At 39.6% G+C, this 23,556-nt stretch overlaps 1 protein-coding gene across 2 annotated transcripts in view; it reads right to left on the bottom strand.

Moving 5' to 3' along the window:
- Positions 1-3,740: 3,740 nt before the first annotated feature.
- LOC143440987 (uncharacterized) overlaps positions 3,741-23,556 on the bottom strand; it is a 125,276-nt gene continuing 105,460 nt past the window's right edge. For both annotated transcript variants that reach the window (XR_013108254.1, XM_076927977.1), the window contains exons 3-4: positions 14,654-14,736; positions 3,741-4,187 (exon numbers count right to left, since the gene is read on the bottom strand). Coding sequence is in view for 1 of the 2 variants with exons in the window: in XM_076927977.1 (XP_076784092.1) it covers positions 4,179-4,187; positions 14,654-14,736 (92 nt within the window). In the remaining variant the exon portion in view is untranslated. The remainder of the gene's footprint in view (positions 4,188-14,653; positions 14,737-23,556) is intronic.

Here is a 23,556-nt window from a genome sequence, read left to right as displayed (position 1 = left end):
CTTGGGATGTGAATGTTCTTAGAGCATGTTCAGTTTGTCTACAGAACAAGATTGCCACGCACACTCAGAACATCTTATGATAAAACTTAATCTTTGAATAGTGACTTAAAAATAAAATTCATACAACAGCCATTTACAGCCTTTTCCTTTGGGAGAGTAAGTGAGGAAAAACATGTTCAAAATGGCAAAATAAATGAATAGAGAAATTGATGAATAAATAATAGCCCACTTTCTGACCAGAATTTCTTATTTTATTAGCAAATCTTCCAGGTCAAGATGCCCAGAAGGCCAACCACTTGTCCATGAAATAAATGTTTATCTCTTATGATTTTAATTAACTTATTTGACCAACGAGATGTCTGGATAATGCTGTTCCTGACATACTACAGGTTCAGGGAATGTGGCTGGCTGTTTGCCGTTTTTTTCTTTTGTACTCTGACCAAACTTGTAAGTTAATGGACATAGAAACAGAGACTCAGTTACCTGGATCTACACGGCAGTGAAAGGGGTTTTTATTCATTCACATTTGGAAAGTATTTAATTTAATACGCAACCTTCTCAGCCACTGTATTAATACATTCAAAGCAGAAGAATGTTCTGAGGTCGTCATCTCTAATTTAGTCTCACCTCAGGAGCATACCCTTTATTTACAAAAGAATTCAGACAGAATATCATCATGCTAGTCTCCAAAAATCAATAACTTAGCTTACTATTTCTCACAAAACTGACTCCTGATGCAGTTTATGTTAATATCAACACCTTTGTCTTCCTGTTTTCTGAATTCAAATTTTGAACTCCATGTAGCCAGTTGTCAGGTTCACAATGAACCACTATTAATAAGATACACTTTGGGGTGTATGAACCATTGTCCCAGACCCAAACCTCTGTCTTAGTTCGGGTTTTCATTGATATGAAGAGACACCATGACCAACGTAACTCTTATAAGAGACATTTAATTGGGGCTGGCTTACAGTTTCAGAGGTTCAGTCCATTATTATCATTGGCAGAAGGCATGGCAGTGTCCAGGCAGACTTGGTGCTAGAGAAGGTGCCTAGGCACCTTCAGAAGGCAAGCAGGAAAGATTGTCTCTTCCACACTGGGTGAAGGTTGAGAACTAGGAGCCCCCAGAGCCCACCCCCACAGTGGCACATTTTCACCAATACTGTCACACGTATTCTAATAAGGACACACTTCCTAATAATGTCTCTTTTGTGGACCAAGCATTCAAACACGTAAGTCTATAGGATCCAAACCTATTCAAACCACTGCATCCTCTGTGGAAAGGCCAAGTGCTGTCATGTTACTGTCTCCATGTCTACCTTCACTGTCCTCAGCTATTTAGATATGTGATCTCCTCTATCAAAAGCATTCCATCCACAGCCTAGCCTAGGATTGGGGGAGAAAAAGCTACTAGAGTCAATTAGTTGTTGCTTACAGAAAGTTTTAAAGTAGAAAGCCGAGACTGTTACCTATGAATCAGAGAAGTTGGAGCTGAGGACTTATTTGGTAAGAGTTAGGGCTGTAAGCAAGGCCATGTTTAAATAATAGGCTAGAAAGATTTGGATAAGGATAAGAAGATAGGCAAGAGATGGGGAAGGAAGTGGACCTACAAACAGACACAGAGGTAAGGGGGAGTCTCCTCAGAAACAAGGGGCCTGAGGCGGTTGGGGTTTCTCAAGTCCAACAGGTAGGAAAATGATCTGACTTACAGCTTTCTTCCATTAAGGTTCATTAAGGTGAACTTAATTTATCCCCCATCTTTTGTCTCAGCTTGACAAACTGGATTTCTCACCCTTCAAATTCAGAATTCTATTTAGCATCTTTCATAGACATCCTTGAATGTTCTCTCTCCATAACTATATGACCACGTTGTTATATAATCTTTAATAAATTCAACAGTATTCTTGGATGGAACCAAAAACTTCCATACACTGAACCTTCTGCTTCCCACTGCCAGGGAAATCTCCAAAACCTAATAACTTTTGATCAGCCACTTTGTATACATCTTTATTTTCTAGCTAATGATCACAAAAGTTAAAGCCTTCTACATGCCCTCTACCATTCCTAGATATAGAGAGAATTATATGACCCTTCTCATGGAGGAGAGGGATCTGCGTGTATATGGACTGTTCTCAAGTGACACTATAGTGGGGCTGCCCCACTCTATCTAGCCATTATGCATGCTCATTGCTTTCTACTGCTCAAAACAAAGCAAAACAAAACAACCCCCCCCCAAAAAAGCAAAAAACAAAAAACCCCAACCAACCAACCAACCAACCAACCAACCAACCAACCAACCACAACAACAGCAAATTCACTCTCTTGCTTCATTCTTTATTTTTCAGGAGCCCGACTTCATTTATTCATTGCAAATGACATGAAGTGATTTTATATCTCATTACTTCTAAAAGAAGTAGCCAAAATCTTTGTTATTTGTGAGAAACATAATAAAAATGTATACTACCTACTTGAAGCTTGGATATTGTCTCTGGTTTTCAAAAGCTACTTGTAAAACTCGCCATAAAAAATCACTTTGACACTGAGACTATTTTTTACTTTATGAAGTCAACTCTAATTTTTTTTTTATCTACCAAATACCTTCTTTTCTTCTATTTTGTATTTATTTTTCCATCACCTTGTGTTTGTTTTTTATATACATGCCAGCTTTCTTTCTAGATTGTAATACCATTGGGGACAGGCTTGCATCCTAGTTCTAATGCTGGCCCTGAGGTGCCTTACAGTGGTACTCCGTGAAGTTCAGCAAGTGACTTGTGATTTTATTTATTTAATTCACATTGATCAAATACACAGGAATCTGGTTAGCAAATAAAAATCTAACAGCTTCAAACATACTCCATAATAGTGTTAGCACAGTAGCTATTGTTAGATATAGCACAAGGCTTTCGACATACAGGTGGGACTTCAAATGGTATTGAAAAACAAAAACAAAAAACCCCCAAACCAAAAACCAACCAACCAACCAACCAACCAACCAACCAACAAAACACATAACAAAACAAAAACGAAGAACCTCTTACCTAATCAGTGCATATTAATCATATTTTTAAAAGTATGTAAAACTGTTGAGAATGATTAGATTCTCAAGAATATGATGTGTTCAGCAGAGGATAAAGACTTCTTGGACCATGGAGATATCTGTTTATATCACTCAAGGAGAAGGTGGTTTTTTTTTTTTTTTTTTTTTTTTTTTTTTTTTTTTTTTAATAATTGTGTGGCAACAATTCACAGAGTACAGACTTGATTCTCGTGTAGAATACAAAACTTTGAAGGCATCTGCTACCTTCTGAAAAAATGTGGAATTTGAACTGGCAAACAGAACACAGGCACCTGAAAACAGTGCAGTACAGCATCGCTGGATGGTTCTTGGACTTATCTCTCACTGCATAATAAGCCACCTGTCACAGCACTGCACCGGAGATGGCCCCTGCACACTGACCCTTTTGTTGTTTATGTCTTCATGGTGGCTTGACTGCTAGCTCAGAAAACTGTCAACACCAAACTCAAATTTTTACATGTCTAATTATTTTGTGTGCAGCATTCTATCTTATTTAACTTGTTAACGGAATTTTTTGTTAGGCTACAAAATAACAGGCTTCATTAGGATATTTTTGCACACACGCACATGTGATTATTCCTTGCACATATTCTCTTGTATACACAGTCCGTTTCCTCCCTGCCTCCCCCCACCCCACCCCCCCGCAGCTCTCCTCTGCCTTTATTGAAAGTCTAACTGTAAAAATATACAGCTAAAATAGTATAGCCATATTTTTATTTAGAAACTGTCTTCTTTGTGTACATCAAAAGCTATACCCAGTATGTGATAAGAATGTGTAATTCAAACCCTGGGGCTGAAAGTGTCTCCACACTGATACTGTGATCTAAAATCACTGGCTCACAGTATTGCTGAGTTCATCATGATAGCCTACTGATGAGTTCCCCTGCCCATCTGACTTCCTGGGTCCTCTACCCCTTTTCTGATGGCTTCTCACTGTCATCTCTGGAAAGTCTGCATCTGAGGGCATTGAATCACACACAAGCTGTCCAAATACCACCTTACTTGCAGGTAATTGTGCAGTGTTCAGTGTTCAGCATGCTGCTGCTCTCATGGTCTGTCTTCTAGTAGATAATTTCTGAAGCCTTGAACTAGGTGCAACGCCTCAAAATGCCTTAAAATTAAAAAAAAAAAAGACACCATTTATTTGGATCAATTGCAATTTAGATAGGGTGTTTTAAGAATGGCTTGTTTGTGCTATGAAGCCAGACTCATACTGGAGTCCCACTGAAAGATGGCTTTCTCATTTACATATGTAGTACCTTAATATTTTCCTCACTCAACCCTCGATCCATATGGCATCTCTTCCCTCAGAACCTTGGACTTCTTCAGTATTAGCGACCAGAGGGTTATCAGATTTGGAACATACTGGTACAAGAATAGAGTCCTCTGAGGAGCTGTCTCAGTGCTTGTGAGAAAACTCCAAAAATCCAATAGTCTTGATACGCTAATTTCTTCAAAACTAGGGGATTGTTCTTGAATTATGCTTTTGTGCTGCTCCCAGATGTAGCACATAGGAGTGAGTTTACTTCTGATACTCATTATAACTGGATATTGTTATTTGTTTACATGCTTCTTGTCCACCACATGTAGACTGTATTCTTTGTATAGGCTTGTGATTGTATACTTCACTCATGTGACTCCTCTTAACTCCTAGACTATGAATTGGTTGAAGCTCTGAATGAAGTTGGCTATTGCATGAGACTTTAGCCTGCATCATTTATTGGCTCCATTCTCCTAGGTACCACCGTATTTTAGGGTACATTAGCTTCTTGAGAGGCTCAGGAGCAAGCTACAGGTTATTTTTCTTTGTTTGTTTTGTTTTAATCTTTTGTAATCCAGTGTTACAGGATTCAGAAGAACATGTACAACATTCTATCAGGAGAGAAAATAACAAAGAACACCCTCTATTCAAAGTGGAAGAGAGCTAAACTCTACTTCTCAACAGAAGTAGAAAAATGTTTGTAGCTATCTTGATTTGTTTGTGATGATTAATTTTCATTGTCACTAGGCCAACCTGATCAAGAATCATCTGGGAAGTGAGTCAGAGTCATGTAGATTAGGTCATCACATGGGCAATGTCTTGATTACACGAAGGAAAGATTCAGCCCACTGTGGGAAGCACCATTCCTTAGGCTAGTCTCTATGTTTTCCTTGGGAATGTTTGTGGGAGATTGCCTTGATTATATTAACTCATATGGGAAGACTCAGCCTACTGTGTGCAGCAACGTTCCTTAGGCTGGGCCTTGAACCATAGAAAAGTGAAGAAAGTAAGCTGGATAAAAACATGTGTGTGTTTTTCTCGCTCTTGACTGTGTATGTGATGTGATTAGCTGTCATACATATCTCTGCTGCTTTGACTTCTCTGGAATAAAGAACTGGAGCTGTGACCTAAAGTAAACCTCTTCTCTGGTAAGCTTCTTTTTGTCAGAGTATTTCATCACAGCAACAGAAACAAAATGAGGACATCTGTGGATGTAACATAATGGTAATATATTGCTGCAGCAGGTGATATAAACAAGAATTGTTTACACTGTAATACAGGGGTAAGAAAAAGACAGTCTGTGTGCCACATGTAGCCCACTTCCTGAATTTAAAAAAGGCTTTAGTGAACGAGTTGTGGTGCAGCGGCTTAGGTGCCGGCCTCTGGAGGGCAACCTGTGCCCTCTCTCTCCCGGTTCGAATCCTGCGTCTCCCGTGTGACTCTGCCCGAGTCTCATGAAAACAAACAAACAAAAAACCAAAAAAAAACAAAACAAAAGAAAACAAAACTTTATTGGGCCATAGCCAAATGCATGGGCTTATATTGTGTCTGAGTGACTGGTCACACCTGATACCACATAACTTTAAAATATTTTAACTATTGCTACAGCATGTTTCCTTTCATAGAGTAAGTTTTCTAACCATCTCTCTAACGTGTAGTTGTATCTTCTGCAGGTACTAGACTTTAATTGAGTTTCTTTAGGTGTCCTCTGCAGAAACTCTAGGTTGATGTTCTTGTAACCTACACTCTTCCCTTGGTGCCCTACTGAGTCACTCTCAAAATCATAGCGAACGACCTGCCTGCACTAACAGATGCTGCCTCCCACACCGATGTTCACACTGTTCGTGACTGTTGAGCTTGTGGGGTTACAGTGTGTTTGCTGAATGTGTGCTTGGCTTGATAGTGTTGTCCAACAAAGATTATTTTACCAAAAAAAAATTTTTAGAAAGTCTCACAATGGTCAGAGGGAAATAGAGCACGAGAAGAAGATGTAAAAATGCTTTTAAAAACAAGAATGCCATGAAAATGCCCTTGCCACTTGTGGATATGGGGCAAATCTCCACAAGCGATTCCTCAAGCTCAGAGGCAAGTGTGCAACACAGGACTCGACAACAGCAGCCAAAGCAGCAAAAAGGCACCGTGCAAAATGACACTCAGGCTCAAGAAGCAATTCGATGCATTCCATCCCTTAGCCTAACTCTCGGTGTGATTATTAGGGGCCTGGTAGCTGAAGAACACCTGTCCTAACATGTTTGTCTTGAAAGTTTTGCTGGAAGATGTATTTCCATAGGTTCAAGGACCCAGTGTACAAGTCACAGTGAACATGAATGGGAGAGCACAGAACCAATTCACTACAGTATTTACAGAGATCAACACAAAGGAAAGGTGTCCTCCCCAGACCGATTTTTCCAGGACAAAAAGGTTTTATGTACATATCATGTAATGATGTGTATATATATAATATATATCTACATATATTATAATATATAATATTATATATTATACCCATACTGACACATTACACAATACATGTATTATATATATGTTCTATGTGCATTATACATTATACTTAATGCGTGCATTTTATATAATATATATAAAACATATAATACATGCACTATATATACACATTTTATATATAAAGGCATGCATAGGTTTAGGCTAGTTTGTTTTCAGTTTTTCATGTTTGCATGTACAGAATATCTACTTCAAAGCTGTAAAAGAACCTGTGAACTTTGAGTTTGCGAAAATTTTTCACAAAAAAAAAAAAAGCTTTTAGAAAAAACACCCGTAATGGTATAGGCTATTGCTGTTTCCCTTGGCTGACTTCCAGACTGTGATTGTAAGCTCCTTTTGCTGAAGCCACAACACACTTTGAGCAGAAGACTTGGAGGAACTGAGCTAGAACAAACCTGATTCTTAAACGTATTTTCCAAATTTTAGGTCTTAAAGAATTAAGCACTCAGACTCCATTCGGCACTATGGCTTCCCGGAAACATCAGAGCCAGGCTGAGGAAATTTCTGCTCATCTTGATGCTCTAGATTGCCACTTGGTCACTACAAAATCCTTATTAACAGCTTCCACTTATTTTGCAAATCATTTTTGTTTTCATTCAAATAAGAGTCAGAGCTATATTGAAAACCTGAATATTATCTGTGGTAATTCTTTTCACGTGAATCAAAATAGCCCTGTGGTTTTCACTGTTTGTCTTCATCAGTTCTTATAAGATGCTACCTTCAGGGAAAGAGACAGCTCGGTGGGGAAAGGTGCTTGCGGCCAATCTTAACAGCCTAGCTTTTATCCCTATAACCTGCATTGTAGGAGAAAAACCAACTCTCACAAGTTATATTCTGATCTCACATGGACACCATGACACACACACACACATGTACACACATATACATATATAAATAAATAAAAGTTAATTAATTAAGTAAGTAAGTAATAAAAAAAATATTGCCTTCATTGATGTACTACACAGGGATTGTACATAAGGTTTTCTTTGGGGGCAATATTCTACTGTAAGCTTAAAAGTCATGAATATAAATAAGAGATGATTCTGAAGATATTTTAGCAGTTACATAATGAAAGTGCTGTTTAAGGAACATTATTAATCTCGTTGTGTGTCAAATGGATTGCTGAGAGACCAGTTAAGAAGATTCTGAGACAGTGCCTTGTGAAAATAACCATTATAATAGAATAGAAAATGGAGCCAAGATTGATTGCATCTGTTGGAATTATGAGAGACATATAACAAAGTGGTTGAAAAAGTGTGTTTATACACCAAAGAGACAGTCATGAAAGGCTTCCCACCTTCAAGGCTTGTGATTTCCTTTATTTTGGCTCAAATAAAAAACTGTAAAATATGGGGAAATAAGTGTACAAAACATGGTCATACAGATTGCTGATTCAGGAAGGGACAGTTGACAAAAAAAAAAAAATACCCTGTTTCTTGGCTGAGCCACATGAAACAAGAAAGAGAAAGAAAGAAAGAAAGAAAGAAAGAAAGAAAGAAAGAAAGAAAATTGAGCATACAGATATGAAAACTAAAGTTATCTTATAGCCCCCATATACTCACACAATATAAGTGTATGCAAATATCTTTTGGTGTTTAGTGTGTATATATATGTGTGTGTGTGTATACATAAACATAAACATAAACATATACATATACATATACATATACATATACATATACATATACATATACATATACATATACATATACATATGTGCCTGTGGTGTGTGTGTATGTATGTCTGGTGTGTGTGTGTGTGTGTGTGTGTGTGTGTGTGTGTGTGTGTGTGTGTGTGTTTAAGACATAGCTGGATGCTGAGTGTCTCTGTTACTTCTACCTTAGTTTTTGAGCAGAGTCCTGGGGAGCTCACCGAGCTAGGCTGGCCGACCAATGAACCACTGGGATGCCCTTGTCTTTCTACCTTCAGTACTGGGGCTACAGGTTCAAGCTACCATTCTCAGATTCCAACTGAGGTCTGTGAGCCTGTGTAAAGATCATTTTACCAACTGGGCATTTTCTCAACACTTTTAATAAACATGCTTATAAGTATTGGGCTGCCGAAATGGCTCAGCGGGTAAACATACGTGCTGCCAAGGCTCACAGCTGGAGTTGGAACCCTGAGATCCATATGTTAGAAGGAAAGAACCTCCACTAGTTTTTCTGACTTCCACACAGGCACACACACATATACATACATACATACATACATACACACACACACATACACACATACATACATACATACATACATACATACAGTATATGTAAATCTCTTTTTTATGTTCATGTTGCTTTGACCTACTTTAAAGAGATTTAGTATCTCATGGGTGGGTTTGAGAAGATCGATTGACTCTAGGATATAAGCATTTCATTCCTCCTGATATGGCTAACCTAACCTTTCTGATCTACGATGTTGCTAAGGCACAGATTTCACTGGTTAGATCAGTGCCTTGTTCCATACTCCTTCCTGAGAATAGCTATTGACTGCATCTGCTTCTCTCCTTACCCACCATTCTGATACTCTCGCTGTGTGTGGGTACTCACCATGTGGGAGTACTGAGTCTTGATACTCTCACCATGTGGGGGCACTGAGTCCTGATACTCTCACCATGTGGGGGTACTGAGTCCTGATATTCTCACCATGTGGGAGTACTGAGTCTTGATACTCTCACCATGTGGGGGTACTGAGTCCTGATACTCTCACCATGTAGGAGTACTGAGTCTTGATACTCTCACCATGTGAGGGTACTGAGTCTTGATACTCTCACCATGTGGGGGTACTGAGTCCTGATAATCTCACCATATGGGGAGTACTGAGTCCTGATATTCTTACCATGTGAGGGTACTGAGTCTTGATACTTTCACCATGTGGGGGTACTGAGTCCTGATACTCTCACCGTGTGGGGGTACTGAGCCTATGTGGTTAATGTCAAGGTTCTGACTCATGATTGGCTTCAGTCTGATCCGGGCTTCACTCCTTGCTGCTCCGTTTCTCCCTCAAGGGCACAGACTGTTGCCCCTGCCTCTACAGCTCGCATGAAAGGAGCCCCGGCTTAAATCCCAGAAGCCCTCATTAACACAGCTGCTCTTCCAGCAGCTATGTTGTGACTTACGATCTGAGGACACTGCGGCCAAGACGCCATACTTCCCCTAAAAATTTAAAGACTGCATCTAGAAAATTCTCTTTTAGATTATTCAGGGAGCCTGTGAGCTCTGCTAATTAAAATTGTATTCACACTTTTTTCTTTTCTTTCTTTTTTTTCTTTTAAATGATTTGAGCTACAAAAAATTAAAACATTCAACAAAATTCTGTTCCACAGGCCAGAAGGTAATGGGTTGTCACCTACATTGCTGGTGTCAGACAAGGGGAGAAAACCTCTACAAAGGGCATTTTTAATGTTATTTTTAACAATCACAAATGTATTCGCTCTCTGACCCAGCAGCCTCACTTCAGGGAAGACGTTGCATTGACATATCTGCACACATCAAAGTCATTTATAACCAAGGTTACTCGAAATTGCGTTGTTTATAAAAGCAAAAGGCCAGAAATAGTACCAGTATATATCGTCAGATGAAAGGCTAATTAAACTATGGTACATGCACACAATGGAATATTAGGTAGCTGTAAAGAAAAAAATAAAGAAATCATGAGACATTCTGATAAGGAAACATCTCCAGGAAATACTGCTAAGGGGTAAACCAAGAGTTCAGAGTTCATTCTGTGCTCATCACCTCTCATGTAAGGAATGGAGCAGCAGGATCAGCAGAGAGCACAGGTTAGCCATGTGGGGGTAAACAGTGAGACAGATAGTGACTGGAAGGGAATGAGCTTCTTAAAAAACAAACAAACAAAACCAACACTGGAATCCATTGCCTATGAGAATCACTAAATAAGGGGCTGGAGAGATGGCTCTGAGGTTAGGAGCACCAGCTGCTCTTCTCTGGCTGGCATCTGAGCTCTGTGCCCATATTGATATTAGGTGGCTCACAACTACCTGCAACTCCAGCTCAAGGGGACCTGACACTCTCTTCTGCCTCCACAGGTGTGTTGTGTGTGTGCACATGCAAACATTAAAAATAAGCACTAAGTAAACGCTCAGAAGAAGTCTGCTTTTAGTTTCACTGTTCTTACTCAATTCAGACCCGGGAAAGCATACTGTGGGATCACCCTGCTTAAACTGCTTTAGATGGGGTTTGAGGCATCCTCTCATCGAAGCCCCTTGTATAAAAACAAATTTGAAACATTAGATCATTTGCTGGTGATCTCGTTCAGCTATCACTTTTCAGCTATTGCTTTTCATGCCTCTAGAACAGCCCTGGGTCCCCTCAGTGCTGATATTCACACTCAGTTGTGATAGAAGTTATCAGGCTCTCCCTACACCAAGTCCATCCGTGCTGTGTCCAAATGGGAAATGCTGGGGTTATTAACACTCCAAAATGGATAATAATTATTTTAATAAGTACCACAAGCCGCAGCAGAAAATAACACGATTAAGCCGACAAGGAGCGAGCTGTCAAACAACTTTTAAAAATTGTTCAAGATTCTTTATGCAGCAAAGCAGTAATTTGATTAGAATAGAGGAGCCAGCTGGGGTAAGAAGACACAGTTCATTAGTGTGACAGCACAGTTTTCAAATATTCACTTTATGTGTGATTTTATAGACATACTTTGATCCTCAGAAATATGAGTCAGCCTGCTTCAAATACAATTTTTTTTTTTTTTTGTAATAAGGTTTTGAAGCAGAATACCTTTTAGAGGGGGAGATAAGTTTTGCGTTAGTTTATATCGACAACATTATTTTTTATTACTATAGACATTATTTTATTAGTTTGTTTTGTTTTGAGAGAGGGTATCATTTTTCTAAGGTTGGCTTTGAAATTACTATACTATATTAATTAGACTACACTGTTCTATATAGTATGCTATATTATACTTTACTATATTATACTAATATATTATTATGTTATTATACTATACTATACTATGTACTAGGATTGCAGGAACATCCCACCATGCCTGGCCATCTTATTATTTAAAAAAAAACAAGCAAACAATAACTGTGTGGTGCTTACAAAGTTCTATCAGCCATGTCTGTGCCTCAGTTTCCTTGTTATTCCTAGGGATGATATCAAGACCTTGTTCATGTGTGCTACAAAGAGTAAAACAAAGTAAACTCTCTACTGACATGCTGAAGAGTATGCCTGACACACAGGAAGTGCTCAGCCAGTGACAGCTGTCATTTTGACATGGCTACCAATCTCCATCAGAAATCCTACAAGATGGAATGCATTGGTTTTACTGGATATGTAATGTATGACATGAACTGCAGTAACAGGAGCACGGTTAATATATGCTAATTGTAAAATTGGGCTATGAAATTCAGCAAACACCATGAACATGATCCCTGGCAAAATAACAAAAGACACACAAACACATTCGCAGTACAAACGTTGGCAGCGTTAAAGTATCATCAATTATTCATTTCTCTTGTTTTAATGCTTTTTAAAGTTTGTAAGTTTATAATGCTGATAAAGATGAATTTAATAAAGTGGACATAAATGAGAAATAGTCAAAACTGATAGGCCACCTTGATTTAACCTATCACTAAGTATGCATCCAATTCCACCCCATCTACCATATGCAAATCCTTTTAGACACAACTGCAACTGAGAGTCATGCTGCTTTTGCGGACAGACTGAACTTCTTCACAAGATGGAAGAGGAAAAAGATAAGATTGTATTTCCTGGATGGGTCAGAAAGCCAAATTTTCCATAATTGCAGCATATTCTGCGAAATTCCCATTATCCCTTAGAAAGAGCGCTGGCATAGACCCAGTATGACCAGTGAAACCTTTGGAAATCACTAGGAGAGACTCAGTTGTCTTGATTTGACTCCCTCTTCCCGTTTCCCCATTTTCGGACTGGGAAGTCAGAAATGTTGCTTGGTCCTACAGTCACATGACCACAGTTGTAACTGTAAAAGTCACAAGTGAGGTATGACAGAACAGAAATGTGTGATTTGGGGTCCTCATCAATATTGTCCAAACATTGTTCTTTCCCAGCCCTGTCTTCTTATCAGACAAACCAATAAAATAACCCAATCCTGGAGCTCCTGTGTGAGACGGAAGAGAACTGCATTCCATGAGAATTTCCTGCATGTTTACAAGCAAACAAATCTTAACCGGGTGCTTATAGGTAACTGGAGGAAAGGATACCTTTCTCCAAACTTGGCCTGAAGCAATGTCAGAGTTCAGACAATGAGAACAGGCCACTGGGGTCCATTTCTACACAATGTGTCTGTTTCGCCTTGAACTCCAATCTGTAACCTCACCAGAGCCTGTGGTACTTGTGACCTTGGTTTGTTTCTTTCTTCCTTCCTTGCTTGCTTGTTTCTTTTAAGTGTGGAAAAGGTATACATTATAAACATCCACCCATGGCTTATGTTCTTTCACTCTGGAGTCAGTGTCTAAATTAAGCCCTTGAGCTCTGTGTGTGAATGTCAATCTGAAGTGATTTAAGTTGCTCCTTGCGGAGGATGTTGCTCAGCAGCGGAACACAGGAAGTGGCTCGACATCGGTGTTTCCTGCCAGGAAGTGGTGACACTCTCAAAGAATATTTTACCTGGAAGCTGTTTTCTTACCCCTAAATTCATTCTGGCCCTAGGAAATCCTCCTATCGGTCCAGTAGAGCAGATACAGTATGCAGAAAAACTGCACAGGACACAGGACGTTCCTGCATCAAAGGTAGCTATCATTTGCCCTTCAAGGCGTGGATCCTCTGGTTTGGCAGTCAGTGTTGAGTGCTGCACTGTCAGTGTTGAGTGCTGCACTGTGGCTGGTAAGGTGCCCACAGCAGGAGAGAGCCCGACCTGGCCAGTTACATGTGACTCTCACACTCTCACTATTACAGGGCCTCATTTTCTCATTAAGGGTGAAAGGCAGTGGCAGTAGACTAAGATTAAGAAGTGTCTGTGACAAAAACAAGACAGTGTGCGGAGAGTGAGAGACATTGGATACTGGGATTTCTCTATCAGCTCTCTCCTTTCAGGGATTGGGTGACCCTGTGGAAGATGAGGAAGGAAGACTGTAAGAGCCAGTGCTGTTGAAGGTCGCCAAGGAAACAAGGCCTCCTACAAACAGGACTGATGGACATAGGAATTCACAGAGACAGATGCATGAGGCCTCCAGGGGTCTAAGCCAGATGGAGTGGGGGAAGTGAATAAAACCTACCATTCCTAACCAGAACCTATCTCCAAGTGACAGTCACTCTCAAAGGAAAGATTAGCTTCCTCCAAAGAAGTTTCTGTGGGAATACAAATCACACTTAAGAGGAGACCCCCATCCCCAGCAGCAGACAGCCAACACAAAAGCAAACTTAATGGGTTTTCTGTGTATCTCAGCATCTGCGTATTTCCTTGTGCTTTTCTTTAGCTCTTTTTTTCTGTTTGTTTTCCCCCTATTCTGGTCTGATGATTATGATGATGATGATGATGATGATGATGATGATGATGATGATGAATCATTACTTTTTATTTAGAATCCTGTTTGTTTCCCAGTGAGAGAAAGAAAAGGTATGGAATTGGGTTGGTGAGAAAATGGTTGGGAGGAATTGGGGGAGGGAAAACCATAATCATAAGATGTTTTATGAAAGAAAATCTATTTTCAAGTAAAAAAAAAAATTGAGGTGGCTACCCATGGCTTATAGAAACTACCTCTGCAGCACAGTAGGGTGGAGAGAAAGGAAGTTGTGCTGTGGGATGTAGGGAGATGGTAAGATGTTGAGGGAGAAGCAACTTACAGGAGAAACGTGTGAGTAGTTTGCCTGGTCTCTCCATGTTTTCCGCAGTGTAGGTTGTCTCAGATCCGCCAAGTCACTGCCACCTGGTGAGATAAAGAACGAAAGTAATGACCACAGTTCTTTGCATTAATAAATGTATGTGTACTGATAAACTCCAGAGGAGTGACATCACATGGCTTGGTGATGGTGGAGCCTTGCTTGGCTCACCAGTCAGCATCCTGGCAAGTAGCTGTGAAACCATCAAACTGTATAATTTGAAGAGAGCTTAATTAAGAGACCATGTCAAAAAAAAAAAAAAACCAAAAAAAACCAAAAAAAAACATGCACAAGTTATAAGAAAAATAACACAGGGTGGAACCATGCCCAGAAGCAGGGAACTTTCAATACCTCAGTGCCTGAATGGGGGAGGGTAAGAGGACAGTCTGAATATATGAATGAAATTCCCAAATGGATGCTAAGAAAATAGAGAAGTTGCTCCGCTGGAGACAATGTAGCAGTGAGAGGAAAGTAAATACTCTGACTTCCTTGTAACTTTTGATTTCACACTGGTATTTCACGCTAACTGACCCCTCCCCCCACCCCACCAAACACACACACACTGAAAGCTAGGGGAGTCCATTGGGCAAGGTTACATGGCTCACCTTCCTGGGTCACAAAATATGGGGGAGAAGGGTGGAGGGGATCTTGAAGGGTAAGCAGAAGCTATCTAAGCGTAATCCAGATGGTTCTGATGAAGAGACACAAACATGGGGCTAGAAATATGGCTCAATGGGTAAGAACACTGGTTGCTTTTCCAAAGGAACAGAGTTCCACTCCCATCATTACATGGTGGCTCACTAATATCTTTAACTCCAGTCCTGGGGGGATCTGACTACCTTTGTGGCCACTACAGGTGCTGCATGTGGGTGTCACACAGACGTACGTGTAGGCAAAAGAATCATAGATGTAAGTATAGACACAGATAAGAGGTTAGACATGGGTGTCTTGGCAGAAGTTAGAAATGAAAGAGATGTCAGAGCCCAGGAACTCGCAACAAGAGGGACAGGTGATAGATAGAACATTGTTCTAACTCTGCTGGGGTTACATAGTGGGTGAAGGGGAAAGGAGAGAGGACCGTATCAAGGAAATTTAATTCCTGTCAAGAATAGGACTGTAAAATGACCAGAAAATAGAGTCAACACCAGTTCTCCATTTCTTGAGGTTCTTGGCAATGTTCATGTTGATCCAACCCTACCAGAAACGAATCAGGAAGGGTCCCAGAGGTAAAGTCAAAGTGGTAAGCCTCCTTAGATGTGAAATAATGCCAGGAAGGTAACAATGCATCTGGGAGATGATAACTAACAAAGGGTCCTACAATAGAATTTATTTCATTTTGTTTTAGTTGCCTAAGCCTATAACAAAATACCCAAATGTAGCAAAATACAAAAAGCAAAATACAAAGGAAAGGGGCTTATGTGGCTGTCATTTTGTGAGCTAAAAAGTTGAGATTGTATGTTATTGACAGAAGCAGAGGAAGAGATCACATGGAGAGACAAGCCAGAGAGTAACCCAGGCTTGGTATTTGTCATTGGACTGTCTCAACCTGCCAGCCACCCAAGTGATTTCATGGAGTCTTTTTGATAATTATGAAAGCTTTGCAGACTCTCATCTAGTTCCTTTAAGTAAATCTGATCATCTAGCCCCATCTCACCATGTGGTTTGTTACCTTTCCTTTAGTCCAGGTCTCTTCTTCCATGTCTGACTGTCGAATCTCCTGCCTCTGACTCTTATTCAAAGTTCCTATCTCTGCCTGGAAGTTCTACCTATCCTGTCCTGGTTTGCTTATAGGCCGTTTAGCATTTTATTGAACCAATCAGAAGGTGACAGAGATGGTACAAAACACTGAGACAGGCGATGCTTTACTTATAAATAACTATAAGGTCTGGCCTGTACTCAAATCTCTGCCAGTATGGAGACCAGCACTTGAGTAATACAAAAACAACCTTCATACAGTGCACAAGAGATTATCCCAGCAGCTTGGTCATGTAGAAATCTCTCTTTTTGGAGTCCAACTAGGATCTCAAGAAAACTATTAAATCCCTTCCGAGGGCAACATTCTAAAAGAGCTAGTTATTTCCAACAAAGCCCTTGGTCTTAAAGGTTCCAAACCACCCCACACTGTTCCACCAAGGACCAAGCTTCCAGTGCATTAACTCCAGTGGGGCACCCTCACATCATGTCTTCACGTCATCTCTTTATGTCTTCAGGAATTATTCATTCATCTGTATTTGGCAAATGCTCACTGGGTGTGTATCAGTCACTCTCCGGAGTGCTACAGAGATAAACTCTACAGGGAGCACGAAAATATGGGAAAGTTTATCATGTAATGAGAGAACAAAAGAGAATGATCAGGTTCTGAACCATGGCTTGCTTCCCCTGGCTTGTTCACCTTGCCTTCTTATAAAACCAGGACCACTAGCTCAGAAATGGCACCATCCACAATGGGCTGGGCCCTCCACCACTAATCACTAATTGAGAAAATGCCTCAGAGTTATATCTCATGGAGGTATTTTCTAAAATGAAGCTCCTTCTTCTCTGATGACTCTAGGTTTTGTCAAGGTGACACACAAAAACTGCCAGTACAACCCCCATGGCTTAATGTCATTGCACATGGCATGATCATGAACCCAGAAGCCAGCCAATGTGTGGACACACCAAAACTATTGTTGGATTACAGGAACCCTTTTAATATATACTAGTGGTCTTTTCTACAGGAATAATTTTATCTAAAAATGTAAAGTATAAATATTTGTTTTTAGATATTTTCATTTTTGCTCTTTTTTTGTGTCCATTTATTTGAGTTGTTTGCTGCAAACACCATGGTTTCAGTCCTTATTCTGTGTTCCCTTTGTCTTTTAGCTGGTTGGTTTAGTCTATTTATATTTAATATAATGCAGTCCCAGTCTCATGTGTGGGGTTACCTTCTCACTTGCCTCATGTCATGCTGCTCATTAACTTTTGCAGGCTAGTGCTTTCCTTGGGGCTAATTATTGAGTGTGTGTCTGATTTGTGTTTAAGTAACCATGCATTCATTATTTTAAACTCCTGGCTCAGATTTAAGGATTTCTTGTTTTTTCTCATAGCCCAGGAAATTTAAGTTGTACACTTGAAATCACCAAAGCGTAGACACAGTGACTATGTTTTAAGAACATTTGACCTCAATATACTCGCTCTTGATTAGCCCATTTTAGACGTTGTTTAAGTTTGCCTTTTAAAGGTTCCATTGTAATTGTCAGAGTTGACATGGCTCATTCCCATACTTGGCGTTTCTACTGTCTTCTTTTCAGCATGCCAGCCTGTAACCTTTTCGCCAAGTAACACTCCCTAGAAGCCTTTTCAGTAAAATATGTAGAAGTAGCAAACTTACTATGTAATTACTTGAAAACAATTTTATTTCAGTTCCGTTTTAACATTATTATCACTGAGATAACATTGGAGGTTATTTTCCTTTGATATTGGAAGTGCAGGTAACTTTAAAGGGAACAATAATTATTATTGAAAAATTAATCCACTGCTGTTGTTTTGAAAATAACCAACTTGGGCTGGGTTGAATTATGTTTCTCAAAAAGCAAAATCACACCCATACATAAAAGTAACATTATACAGACTGAGCAGGTTGTATTTTAGTATATAGGGACTGTCTTAGTTAGGGTTCTACTGCTGTGAAGAGACACCATGACCAAGGCAACTCTTACAAATGAAAACATTTAGTTGGGGCTGGCTTATAGTTTCAGAGATTTAGTCTATTCTCATCATGGTGGGAAATATGGCAGCATGCAGGCAGACATGGTGCTGGGGGCGCTGAGAGGTGTACTCCTTGATCCACAAGCAGCAGAAAGAGACTGTGAGCCACACTTGGTATAGCTTAAGCATAGGAGACCTTAAAAGCTACTTGCACAGTGACATACTTCCTCCAACAAGGCTACATTTACTCCAACAAGACCCACACTTCCTTATAATGACACTCCCTACGGACCATGCATTAAAACACATGAGTCTATGGGGGCCATTCTTATTCAAACCACAACAGGGATATATATGTATATCCATATATCCATATAACAGCAATCAATGGAAAGAGAGACCAGAGGTATGAAAGAAAACAGGGAGGAGTATATGGGAAGGTTTGGAGGGAGGACAAGAAGAAAACAATGAATGTATATTATAATCTCCAAAAAAAAGGAAATACTTTTAAAAATTGACAACAAGATGGAATCTTCAAATGTGATCCTATTTGGAGAGAGTGTCTGTACAGATATGAATGGTTTAAGATCTCAAGGAAAAAGCTGATCCTACATTTAGAGTGTACCCTAAAATAATAATGTTTATCCTTATAAGAAAGTGAGAAGATAGGCAGAGACAAAGAGAAGTTGACATTCTGCCAAGCAGGAAGCAGAGCTGTGGGTGATGCATAGTCCAGCCAAGGAACACCAGAGGTTTCTAGCATCCACTGTTAGCTAGGGAGATGTATGACACAGATTCTTTACACAACCAGATAGATGAAATCTGCCAATCACTTGATTTCACACTTGTATACTTCAGTATCTGGGAAATATAAAGCCACCATTTAAACGTTTTATTCATTTTACTTATGTGTATGGGTGTTTTGACTGCAGGTATGTCTGTGCGCCCTGTTTGTGCCTGGTGCTCACAGAGTTCAGAAGAGGGTGTAATATCCCTTGGGACTGTAGTTTCAGATGGTTGTGAGCTGCCATGTGAATACTGGGAGTTGAACCCTCTTTTATGGAAGAGCAGCCAGTGCTCTTACTGCTGAGCCATCAATCCAGCCCCAGTTTGTGTCATTTAAACCATCTCCTTTCTGGCACTTGTTACAGCATCTCTAGGAAGTTGATACTCTAGGAGTTTTGGTCCAAGGTTCTAAATTTCTTCTATAGCAGATCCTTTAAAAAATATTCTAAAATACATGTCTAAAGCTGTAGAATGGCTTCTGACTTTGTAATGAGACTAGAGGAATTCTAGTGTGCTAAATTTTAAAAATTGTAGGCTGCTCTGCTTGAAGAGTCAGTCAGTAAAAATATGAGTGTTAATGATGATTTTGGAAGACATTAGAAGGATAAGAGGCATGTGGTTTTGGAAGACAGCAGACAGGCATTCCTCACCGTAACACACAGAAATCTTGGCTGACTTCTCCTGTGGCTGGGATGGAAGCAGAACTTGTAAGTTGGATATTTAGCTGAAGAGATGTCAAGCAACATCTGGAAGGTGCAGTAGTGGGAAAGAAATCCCTTCAGAACAGAACAGAACAGAGCATCTAGAGTAATACTTTGCTCTAACTAATAGAACTAAGCCAGTTGCTCACAAGGCAGCATATTGTGATTTGAGACCATCTTAGCCTGTTCATACTGGGAAAAACAAAACAAAACAAAAATAGAAACACCTAAAATTAAGTCACGTGTTAGATAAAACACTAAGGGCAAGCCCATCAGCCTTTTGCTTGAGTTGAAATAATGTCTCAGCAATAACCGGAGGTAGGGTTAGAATATTGAGAAATGATTGGTAGAGAATACATTCACTGATCTATGTGGGACATCACTCACAAGGTTCTTGAAGATGACACATTCTTTATACATATCTGCCAGCTTAAACTGGGAAGTACAGAGCTTGGATAAAATGAAACATATAGTACTTCTTTGTGTCAAGAGTCAAGAAATCGTTTTTCCCCTCTCCCACTTGAAATAAAAAAGGTTTACATGGGCTTTGAGGTTTATTTAGCTTATGGCTTCAGGAAGATAGGAGACTGTCATTCCTGAGAAGCTGCAGGCAAGGCAGCTGGAGCAGCAAACCGAGCGTGCACATCTTGAACTGGAAGCAAGAAGCAGAGTGAACTTGAACTTTAAACTCTCAAAGCAAGTCTCCAGTGGTGTTCCTGTAACAAGGCCACCCTTTCTAAACCTCCCCCATCAATGGGGGACCAAGTATTTAAATGCTGGAGACTGTGTGGAGCATCTCTTATTTAAACCACCAGACAGCCCTGGGAAGTGAATGCATCATCTTGTATTTTTCTGGTGCTTTAACGTTTGTCTTTCGTTTTGCTGCTCTACTGCTGTTCGTGGCAGGTATGAGATAAATCTTCATTCCTTGAGGAGCCCCTCCCACTGAACTAGACGCCCCCTCACGTGTTTTGTTAGGCTTCTCAGTTGTTTCCTGAATTGCTCCCAGCTCCCATTTTTTTTTTCTATTTGATTTTGACCTGGAAATTTCTTGTTTACTTTTGGTCTTTACATGCTTAAAGATTTTTAAAAGTTATTTTCCTGGGCTGGAGAGGTGGCTCAACAGTTAAGAGCACTGACTGTTCTTCCAGAGGTCCTGAGTTCAATTCCCAGCAACCACATGGTAGCTCAAACCATATGTAATAGGATCTGATGCCCTCTTCTGTGTGTCTGAAGACAGCTACACTGTACTCATATACCTAAAATAAATAATTCTTTTTTTAAAAAAGTTAAAAAGTTATTTTCCTAGAAGCTCCGATTATTTCTTTTTCCCATTGGGGAGCTGTTGTATTTAGCCTGCTTTGGATTTAATAGAAAGAGAGGTCTCTGCTAAAGTGATCTTTTAATAAACATAGGGTCATGCCAGTATTTTACTTAATACTCTTTGATGGCCACTTACTGTGTTTAGGATCCAATCCCTAAAACTGCATGTGACCTGGATGATCATGCCTAAAGCACACTGTTCAGCCCTTTCCTGGCACAGTCTCTTGCACACTCTGCCCCAGGACACACTTCTTTAAGGTCTCTGTCCTTCCAGGTTGTTTCCACTGTAGGGAAGAGTTTTATCATTCTCTGTTATTATTTTCCCAATTGATTATTAATCAATTTCACATTTAAAAATACAAGATGCAAAAGGATCCATCCCAGGACGTTAGCATGACTTGGAGAGTTACTACATCAGGGCAAAAGTCTTTTGTCTGTATGTCATGTCACACAGCAGAGACATTATTAGGTCTACCTCATTTAGCACAGCCATTTTTATTGAAGCTCTCACTTCATTAAGTATTATGTTAGAATAGGAAGGTTCAAAGGTGAGCATGGGAACTTAGGAGATGGTTTAGTGGGTAAGGTGCAGAAGGACTGGGATTCGGATTTATAGAACCCATGTGAGTGCCAGGTGGAAAAGGCAGAATCTGGGGGTGCTAAACGCAAGTTGGCTAGCAAGACCAGCCATATCAGAAAGACCTGAGTTTGACTTCGAGACCTTGTCTCACTGAATGAGGTGGAAGATAAATCAAGGATGATTGCTGTCATCAATCTCTGCACACATGCAAACATGCCTACACATAAATATGTACATAATACGTATATACACCGATGCACTAAAAATGGAAAAATAACCACCTCACCAACATACAGTGTGATGAAGATAAGTGATGAGACATTATTTGTGATTTTTCTGTTGCTGTTGTTTTTAGAATAATGTTCTGCACAAGGATAGGAAGCTCTGAAAGCAGTCAAGCCTAGGAGGCTAGGGAAGGCCTTTTTCATACTTCACCAGGTGCATTGTTATCCAATAGCCATAGCGTATAGAGCATAGTTAACTTGATTAAATTGGGCACCTGAAAAGGTAATGTTAGCAACAAAGACGTTTTTGTGCTTTGGTAAGAGCATAAACATTTTTGCTAATTTAACCAAGAGCTTTCTTTGTACACACGATAACCAACTCACACTAGTCCACATGTCTCAAAAGAACAGCTTGTAAGTAATGACAGTGTTTTGACTGGGAAGTAAACTGTGATAAACTTGTAAAGCATAACCCCTCTTCACATCCTGGAAGAGAATGGCCTGCTGAAAGCAAAGTGGGCAGTTTTCACTTACTTGGGAGGGGCTGCAAGGTTTCTAAGTCTAAAAAGGACTGTATTTAAAAAAAAAAAAAAACCTATCAGATATTTACAGAGCATTTCACACAAACACAAAAGAATATATCTTCTCTGCACTGCCTGGAACTTTCTCCAAAATTGACCACTCACTCAGACACAAAACAAGTGTCAACAGATACAAGAAATTTGAAATAGCATCCTGCATCCTATTAACAACAACATAAATTTACAAACTCATCGAGACTGAACAACTCTCTACTGAGTGAAAAGTGGGTCGAGATAGAAATGAATAATGAAATTTAAAATCTTTCTAGAATTGAATGAAAATTAATAAACAACATATCCTAACTTATGGAACACAATGAAGGTGGTTCTGAGAGGCAAGTTCATAGCTCTAAGTGCCTAGATTTTTTAAAAACGGTTATATCTCATATTAATAACAGCATACCTGAAAGTTCTGGAGCAAAAAGAAGAAATAATAAACCAAATGAAGTAGAAAGCAAAAAATAATCAAACTGAAGTCTGAAAGCAGTAAAATAGAAACAAAACAACAACAACAACCAACCAACCAAACGAAAACTGATACAAAGAGTCAATGAAACTGAGTTGGTTTTTTGAGAAAATCTAAAAGATTCACATGCCATTATCCAAAATAACAAAACTAGAGATGACAAGGGAGACATAACAATAGATACTGAGAAATTCGAGAGAATCAGAAGGAAATGCTTTAAAAACCTGTGTCCATCAAAGCGGAAAATTGAAAATAAATAAAAAATAAATAAAAAATAAGAAAATAATTTCTTGGTGCATATTGTCTTAGTCAGGGTTTCTATTCCTGAAAAAACATCAAGACCAAGAAGCAAGTTGGGGAGGAAAGGGTTTATTCAGCTTACACATTCACATTGCTGTTCATCACCAAAGGAAGTCAGGACTGGAACCCAAGCAGGTCAGGAAGCAGGAACTGATGCAGAGGCCATGCAGGGATGTTACTTACTGGCTTGCTTCCCCTGGCTTGCTCAGCTCACTTTCT

Source organism: Arvicanthis niloticus, chromosome 30 (genome assembly GCF_011762505.2).
Source record: "Arvicanthis niloticus isolate mArvNil1 chromosome 30, mArvNil1.pat.X, whole genome shotgun sequence".
NCBI classification, from domain to species: Eukaryota; Metazoa; Chordata; class Mammalia; order Rodentia; family Muridae; genus Arvicanthis; species Arvicanthis niloticus.
Note: the sequence above shows the minus strand (reverse complement) of the source record. Positions and strands in the feature narration are given on the sequence as shown.